Here is a 9,641-nt window from a genome sequence, read left to right as displayed (position 1 = left end):
CAACCCGCCTCTCCTTCAACGGCTCCCTCGTCCTCTCCGACCCCCACTCAGGGGTATTTTGGTCAACCCTAACTGATGGAGCTGCTGCAGCGGCCGACCCTCTCCGTCTTCGTCTCCTCAACTCCTCCAATCTCCAAATCCTCGATTCCGTTACCGTTAATGTTATCTGGCAGAGCTTCGACTTTCCCGACGATACCCTCGTCGAGAACCAGAATTTTACTTCTGCCATGACCCTGCGCTCCTCCAACGGTCTGTATTCCATGAGGGTGATACACGATTATCTCGGTCTATACGCGGATTTCAAAGGCGAATCAGATCAGATTTACTGGAAGCACACTGCCATGGAAGCCAAAGCTCAGATCGAGGAAGGGCTCGGGCCGATTTATGCCCGAGTCGACTCGGACGGGTTCCTGGGCCTCTACCAGACGGAGAAAGCTCGCGTCGACGTCATGGCCTTCACGAGCTTCTACCGCGGGGTCACCGGCTTCCGGCGTCTCCGACTGGACCCCGACGGGAACCTCCGGGCGCATTTCTGGAATTCTACCAGCTGGGTCACCGAGTTCGAGGCGATCCAGGACTCGTGCGAGCTGCCGAGCGCGTGCGGGGCTTACGGCTTCTGCCAGCCGGGGAAGGGGTGCTCGTGTCTGGACAACCGGACGGAGTTTTCGGTCCCCAGCGGGTGTTCCGCTCCGGAATCCGGCGACTTCTGTGGCGGGAGGGGTGGGGCATTTTGGGAATTGAGGAAGAGCGGCGTCGATCTGCTGCACAAGGAGCTGATGGGGTTTGAGAAAGTGGGGTCTTTTGAGGAATGCGAGGGGTCCTGTATGAGGAATTGCAGCTGTTGGGGAGCGGTTTTCAGTAATGTGTCGGGTTTCTGTTACCGAATCTGGTACCCGATACAGACGGTGCTGGGGTTTGGGGATGCGACAAGAGTGGGATTTTTTAAGATACGGTTGGTAGGAAAAGGAAAAGAGGATGTGGGTTTTGGAGCTGCAGGGGTACTTTTGGTAATTGGAGGGGTTGGGGTTTTGGGAACGGTGGTTGGGTTTGTAGTTTGGCTGCGGTGGTGGAGGAGAAGGAAAGAGAGAGAGAGTATGGAAGGAGATGACCTTTCACCTGGGCCGTACAGGGATCTGAAGAAGAGCCTGAGGACGGACAGCTTCAAATCGGTAGAGCTCTGCCGAAGGTAAAAAAAAAAAAATGCAGTCTTATGCGCGTGTTGGAACCACGTTTGGGAGATCTAAGCCGTTGATCTGACGAGCCTTTGTGTGGATAATGGGGTCCAGCTGGAGAATCTTTGAGATTGAAGGATCCTGGCAACATCCATTTTAAGGGCATCTTCAACGGCCAAATTCAACGGAGTGGTCCAGCTCCATTCGACGACGGGGCCCACTCGCCCCTTAGCTCGCGTGCGCTCTAATTAGCTGCGATTCTTCCAACTTGGTTTGAGAATGGCATAGTGGACTATCAAGATGCGGCCCAACAAATGAATAGTGCCGATTACAAGGGTGCATGTATGGTGATGGTAGATTTAGTTGGTACCTGAGCTTACCAGTCATTTCCTTTTTCTTTTTTACTGGTTGATCCAACGAAAGAGAATATAAATTACCTTGAAGAGAGTCACCACCTTCCTTTATTCTCTCACCAAAATTTTTGACGTCACCCTTGTATTTGTCCACCATCATGGTCACATCTATTCACCTAGAGTCACCTATGCACATGCACACCTTTGCACAAGTGTTATGGGCGTCTAAATCCAAACGGTCCATGTGATGCGGAATCCCATCAAACCCTTAGGGACAAATTTTCACTCTGATCTAAAATTATGGTGGGCCATGGCAAAGAGAAATGAAAATCAAGGGAGATTGTTTTCAGTTTTCATCCGTCGTCAGAGTTTTGAATCAAAGTAAAAAATTGGGCACGGTGTTTTTGCTTCTTCACGTTCAGATTTTTTAGTCAAATTACTTATGACGGGTTCTAAAAAATGTTCCCACCAGTTCATTCGTCAATTTGAGTCATGCTAACCTATGCATGTGTGCACCTTTGCACACGTGTTATGGGCGTCTAGTTTGAATAGTCTATGTGATGTGGAATCCCATGAAACTCTAAGAGACAAATTTTCACCATTATCTAAGATTCTGGTGAGCCATAGTAAAGAGAAATGCAAATTAAGGGAGAAACTGTTTTCATTTTTCATAGCTAAATAGAGTTTTGGATCAAAGTAAAAATTGGGCTGAGGTGTTTCATGAGATGCTTCTTCACATGGAATGTTTGAATTTGTGAGTTAAATCACATATGATGGGTTCTAAAAAATGTTGGCACGAGTTCCGTGCCAACTGGTGCACAGACAGGTGAGCATTAGGCTATTCGAGTTATGCTCACTTGCGCACCTATGCACATGTGCACCTTTGCACACATGTTATGAGCGTCTAATCCGAACGGTCCATGTGATGCGGAATCCCATGAAACCCCGGGGGACAAATTTTCACCCTGATCTAAAATTCTGGGCCGTAGCAAAGAGAAATGCAAATTGAGGGAGAATCTGTTTTCATTTTTCATGGCCCACCAGAGTTTTGCATCAAAGTAAAAATTAGGCCTGATGAGGTGCTTCTTCAGGTGGACCATTCAGATTTTTAAGTTTATCAACTTTATTCTCTTTTTAAAATCCTTGCTTCCATGCACAAGGAGTTGATCATATCTGCTATTTTTAAGAACGAAGTCTTACTTTTTAAAATCCTTGCTTCCAATCCACAAGGAGTTGATCATATCTACTATTTTTAAGAAGGAGGTTTTACTTTTCTTTCTTTCTTTTTTTATTCTCCTCCTAATTTGTCATTCAGTCACATCCTGGTAGTTTATTAAAATGATCTCATAAAATGGATGAACAGTGTGGATCACACACATTCATTATGGTAGTACATCACCCAATACATCATCAAAAAATTCTCCCTACATGTCCCTCACTGGATGCGGTAGTGGATATTGCAAATCCAAAATGAATATGCCATATTCATCTTAAATCATCAACGCATATACATAGTTTCCAAAGCTTCAATTTATCATTGATTGATTGCTATAACCAAACAGTTTTGTAGGATTAAAATGTGGGATTAGAAAGTCTATCCCATCTAATCCATTCTAATACCATGTGCCAAACTGGCCCTTAATACATCTCCTAGCCAAGGCTTTGGAAATTGCTTTTAGTGCACTGCCAATGAAAATAAGTTGATTATGATACCATTGGATCAAAGTCTTTATACTATGATGCCGAATTTTAGGGTAGTGTTGTTTATGGCTGATATTATCCCTATTATTGTTATTAAGGGTAGTGTTGTACCGTATCTGAAATGTACACTACTCCATAAAAATAAAATGGCCATTGGCATATTTGTGCCTTGCCGTTTGTATGTTGGTGGATGATTCCTAAATGATTGTGAAAGGTTCCTAACCGAACACTGTATTTTGCATGCCGATGGCTAAATCGGCTTAACAGTACTGATCGGTTATTATTAGTTAACAATGGAAACAAATTGTCACCAACACGTCAAGAAGTATTGTAAGCGTCGGAAATGCGATGGAGAACTTCCTTGATAAACTCAAGATTCAAAGGCCTCGGTCAAGTCCTTATCGCCCAAAGATGAATGGCGGAGTCAAAGATGCAAACATGAAACTCATTCGTATACTTGAGAAGATTGCCAAACATATCGTAATTTGTCAAAGATGCTTTCATATGCACTATGGGCTTATCAAATGTCCTTGAGCATTGTTATGGGCATGAGACTTTATGAGTTGTCTTATGGAAAGGAGGCAGTTATGCCAGTCGAAGTTGAAATTTCATCTCTTCAAGTATTACTAGAGAGTGAAGTAGAGGAAGGTGAGTGGCAACGAGTTCGATATAACCAGCTGTAACTCGTAGTTGAAAATTACAAACACGTGTTGTGTCACTCAAAATGCTACCAGATAAATCATCAGTTAGGCTTACAATAAGTGAATGCGAAGAGGAGCTTTAAGGTCAATGACATGGTAATGAAGCATATCTTACCATTGCACCTCCTAAACCCCAGGCGCAATTTCAAGCTCTTGTGGGATGAACGTTAAGTACTTACTGGAGGTACGAGGCACATTTCATCTCACCAAACGGTAATGTGAGAATCTTCTATAGCCAATCAATTCTGACAATGTAAAGATCTATCACAAATAACCTTGGCCACCAATGCCGATGGGTACGAGCTGAAGCCATTGCTAATGGGAAAGGTTAGCCGTCGTAAGATTCCACCTCACCCCTAACTGAATAAATGTTTAAATAAGAAGGTTTGAAAAAATAAAATAAAGAAAAAATAAAAAAAGGGCAACCAAATGGCCTAGACAAGAAAAAGATTCTAGCCCAGAAAGCAAAGATCCCTAGTCATCATCCATTTCCCTATCAGGATGGTCATAACCCCCAAGCTGATAGCTTTACGATTGTGGTCGGAAACAAGGGTAGGCGGGCTGCCAATCAATCCGTAATGATGGAATCCAGCCCTAGTTGTTGTTATACAAAATAGAAAAGGGAAAGAAGAAGAAGAAGAAGAAAAGAAAAAAAAAAAAGCGCCTATGAGAAAAGGGCAATGTGAAAAGCCAAAAAAGCTTCATTGGCAAAAAGTCATAATTGCCAAGTGGAATGAAAGATTTTTATATAATAAAAAAAAAACCTCGAAATGTGATGAAAACTTGAAAGGATACCATGGGCAAAAATAACAGGTGAGCTTGACGCAGTGAAATTTTGAAAGGGCACTATGAATAATAATGATAATAAAGAAAAGAAAAATAAAAAACAAGTACATAAAAACTCAGGCAACATGAAGAGTTGATAAATGGGAGAAAGGCAATTATGAATTAGGAATGCTTTTTAGCTCAGCCCAAATCCAAGGGGCAGGATATTACTATACACTGTCTTAAGGGCGTGTTTGGATTCACGTATAGTATTGTACTATGATGTAAAACTGTCCCATCAAGGTATTAGTGGTACTATAGTGCGAATGCATCTGCAAATTGAAAACCACTCACAATGTTTGGATAAGAGTGCAGTTGTATTTAGAAGAATTCATCATTTTCAAAATCAGTGTTTGGGAATGGAGTCTTCATCAAGCCGCACTGCTACCCAAGTGAATAAGTATGGAATTAACGTCCACCCGCCCGTGATTAACTTCCACCCACCCGTGAAAAGGAAATTGTTGAAAGACATCTGGGCTTTGGATGATGTAATTACTGTCCACACTCTAAGTGGGCCCCACCATGATGTTTTAAATAAATTCATTCCATATAACTACTTTTATAGATCATCTATAAAATCAAATTGATCAGAAGTATATCCAAACAACATGATTGACCACATTACAGGAATTGTGGCTATTCGACGGTTGAGATTTCAGTTACAATTCCGGGCCACAATGGTTATGGATCATCATTAATCAGCCATTTCTTACTGTTCATCTGGGCTTGTATAACATAATCAACATGAGTATGTGAAATAAAAAGTATGGGATAGTTTTGGGTGGATTTAATCAGTGGAATAGTTTATCATAGAAGTCGTCACTTGGAGTGGTCCATCAGAGACTTATATCCCTCACAATATCTGAATCCAGCCTTGAAAGAACATGTAAAAATGGAAGGATAGATTGGATGTGAAACATGCGTCATGGTGAGGCCCACAGAACATAAAGACATATAGATCTGTAGCATCATTTTTGCATTTAAATAAAAACTGGAATTTACAATTACGAAACATAATATCATTGGAAGTAATAGACAATACTACATCTGAAATGTTCCCGACACAGACGATGGATGAAAAAAATACAAACAAACTATAATTAAGTTATGCATAGTTTGAAGTTAGAAATGTTTGCAAACGATGTCGACATAACCCAGCAACTACAGTTTAAGATACGATAGAAGAAACAATCTAGCAACTACTATATTTATCAGCAACACCCCAATCACAACTTTGAAGAGCGCATTCATCATCCCAGAAGGATCATGTTCTCCTCTCAAGTCTGTGTACGATTCGCATGGAGATTGCATCCCAACAAAATCCTCTTGCACTTGAGCCGAACCATGAGGAGGAGAAGCATCAGTCTGAAATCTCCTCGTGGGTCTTCCATAATTCTGGTATGTGGTGGGTCTTTCATAATTCTTGCATGTGGTCTGCAGACAGGTAAAAATAAAATAATTAGCAAGAATATGAGAGACATGGTATACAAATCGCATCTCAACCAAAAGGATTATATTGGGAATTCCACGTGACCATTTGTACTTAGGTTATATATCCGCACCTGAAAATTCTGCCAAGCTCTCGCAACCTCCTCGTATGACTTGTAGGATTGGTGCCTACATCCACTGTAGCAATCCACCTGTGCTTATGCATCCTCCCACCTGTAATATAATCCACGATGTCTGCCAATAAATTTTAGATATCAATCTCAACTGAATATAGCATGTGGCAGCAATTGCGATCATGTAAACTGTTAATAGAATATTTTACAATTTATGAAGTAATAAGTCAAATAACATAACTAGAAATTCTTCCATCCACAATCAATCCTATGTCTTACCTTTTCAATAGGTTTTATTAACTGTTAAAGTGATATTCAATCCCATGAAATCATGGAATTTGATAATTCCCTACAATAACATGAAATATACATATCCTCTTTGTAGATTTATGCATAGCTAAAACTGCAACAATGATCAAGTGCTGACTTTTTCAGCATCAATTACAAAACAGATAATGAATATATATGATGTCAAGAGATGTCATTTTCATCTGCCAGGAAACAAAATAGAGACTCAACATATAACAACATATACATGGAAATAGTAACGAACATGTCAACATAATAGGTCCAAACATTATAAACAATGAACATATCATGGTGAATCAATCGACTGTTCCTGCGTTTTGAGGCAGATAATCAGCTGTACCTGCACTCGTGCATTTCACTCCTATATTACATACATATCAAAGCTAATCCTAATATCAAGTATCAAACAATAAATGCAGTGTCAACATTAGTAAAGCAATATCAAGAAGATCCCATAAGTTGGTTGCTGGGTACTCATGTAGTACCCTAATCATCCAGCCCACCAAAAACATCAATCCAAAAAACTAACTGTTTAATTGACAAAAACCCAGTAGTTTAAGAGTTCCAGTTCAGCCAACGTGGAGATGTTTCTAACATCTGCATTGCGGTCGAGGAGCTTCTGTACCCACTCCTTCCTCCTTTCATGTTCCATTTTCATGAAAAAATCGGCACTAACAATATCATTGTGGAGGCTACGGCCCTGATGTCACTAGGGCGTACAGTAATCATAATGTGAGATGTATGAGTCATACAATCCAGTCATGCATCGATCCTGCGCATACCGCGTGCTCAAGTGAGATAACCTCCGCCTATCAGGGAGTCTCATAACAATATGCCCAATGACATATGCAATGATCAATCACATCTCATAACCAACATGCAGATGATGCGTATGGGCATGTATCATGATGTTATGTTGTCACATACTCATAATCGGTATCAATAACCGACATCGACCATCAATCACAACAATGTGGACATTTAACCAACATTGTCCCCCAAGGAATGGTGGACCCATGGGCTCACACTAGGGCCAAACATACAACACCATGGGTCCCTCTCAATAGCGTAATACACACCATGATGGACCTTTCACATGGGCCTAACATACATCACAATAGACTTCATCGCTTGACCCTCCAATGCATCACAATGGGCCTTAACTATGGATCACATATACATCATATAGGTCTCGACAATCGGCCTCGGCAATCAAAATCGCCCTGGATTGATAATCAGCCTCGATCGATATTTGGCAGTCGACCACGACAATTGGAATCGGTCAATAGTCGGAATCGGCAAATCGGTCACGACGATGGCACCGATAACCAACAGATAACAAAGCGGGGTCTATAAATGATCAACCGATCGACCATAGTATAAAGATCGGTACTCAGCCGTGGTTATATCAAATCCGAAAGCACGGAGCCATCCGTCTACGGTGAATGGGCCCCACTTATTTGGGTTAACCCACGAAGAGAATGGGCCTAACAAGGCCTAAGGGAAGGTCACAATATGGACATCTAACCGTCATTGTCCAACAATGTGGACATCTAACCAACATTGCACCCAACGAGTGACCCACATAAGGCCAAACATAAAGTCATAAATCAAGCGGGTCACATCACATGGGCCTAATGCACATCGCTATGGGCCGCCTCACATGGGCCGAAAATACATCTCAATGGTCCTCATCATATGAGTAGGAATATATCACAAAGGACTCATTAAATGGGTCGGAAACACGTCTCAATGGGCCATAACGTATTGGCCAAGTATACATCTCAATGGGCCATGACCCATGGGCCCCATTACATCATAATGGGCCGCAACCCGTGGGCCTCAAATACAATAAGTGGGCCACATCAATGGGCCTCATACATATCAAGTGGGTTGCATCATATGTGCTGCACTAATGGGCCTTGCCCATTGGCCTCGGATATATCACAGTGGGCCACGTCTCATGGACCTAACAAGACAAACAGATGGCCCGCACATGGGCCAAACACATCATAATGGGCCACATACGTCACAATAGGCCACACTAATTCATTAAGGTGGGCCTCATTATATGGGCCGTACCAAAAATCATTTTAATAGTTGTAGGTATAACATGTGTATCACTGCACCCATGGCCCATGTATGATGATCAACACTTGTACAAACATATCCATGTAAATCAGCGCCAACCAAACATTGTCCAGCACTATCCCAACATTATGGACGATGTGGATACAAAATACGTACATCTAAGCGGGCCGCACAAGTGGACGGTGTGGGTGAAGTACACACAGCATGGTGGGCCTGTACAGTGTAGGCGGGCCCAACACATGCAGCAAGCAGGCCCTACGCCATCAAGATGGGTAAACGGTGCGGGTATACAATGCATTTATCATGGCGGAATCACACATTGAAAAGGTCCTTATATAGATATACAATACATTTATCATGGTGGAATCACACAATGAAAGGGGTCTTATATACATCATATTGGGCCTCAACCCATGGGCCCTAAATACATCTAATGGGCCGCATCACAAGGACCTCATATATAACAAGACAGGCCTTAACAATGGGCCATAAATATGGTAAGTGGGCCACATCAATGGCCACATGTATATCAAATGAGCCACACTCAAATATAAGTGGTGATCATGATTTCCACTACTAAAATTTCCAAGGCCCGCCATAACATTTATTTCCCATCTAATCTAATCATAAGATCTCAAGGATTTCAAAGATAGCCGTTCAATCCTCACCATGCACTATGGTCCACTTGATAAATAAATCTGTCTTATTTTCGTCCCAAACCTTAAAATCATTTTCCAAAAATGGTTGGACGGTTGGATGAAACACATGCATCATGGTGGGTCTCATAGGGATAGAAGGCATAGATAAGTCACATATTCCGTGATGGAGGTCCACAATTATGGACACAACACATACATAAATGGGTCTTAAATAAGACCCACCAAAATGTTTATTTTCTACCTAACTTAGGGCCCAACATACTGTCCA

The 9,641-nt window shown here is 41.9% G+C and overlaps 1 protein-coding gene across 1 annotated transcript; it reads left to right on the top strand.

Moving 5' to 3' along the window:
- Window positions 1-227: 227 nt before the first annotated feature.
- Window positions 228-1,190, top strand: LOC131247513 (PAN domain-containing protein At5g03700). Its single transcript, XM_058247735.1, has one exon. The coding sequence runs from the start codon at window positions 228-230 to the stop codon at window positions 1,188-1,190; it is 963 nt and encodes a 320-aa protein (XP_058103718.1).
- The last annotated feature ends 8,451 nt before the right edge of the window (window positions 1,191-9,641 follow it).

The sequence above is a fragment of the Magnolia sinica genome, chromosome 1 (genome assembly GCF_029962835.1).
Source record: "Magnolia sinica isolate HGM2019 chromosome 1, MsV1, whole genome shotgun sequence".
Classification (NCBI taxonomy): domain Eukaryota; kingdom Viridiplantae; phylum Streptophyta; class Magnoliopsida; order Magnoliales; family Magnoliaceae; genus Magnolia; species Magnolia sinica.
Note: the sequence above shows the minus strand (reverse complement) of the source record. Positions and strands in the feature narration are given on the sequence as shown.

Excerpts from the sequence above, each read along its gene's own strand:
- LOC131247513 (XM_058247735.1), top strand. The coding sequence starts at position 228 with ATGACCCTGCGCTCCTCCAACGGTCTGTATTCCATGAGGGTGATACAC.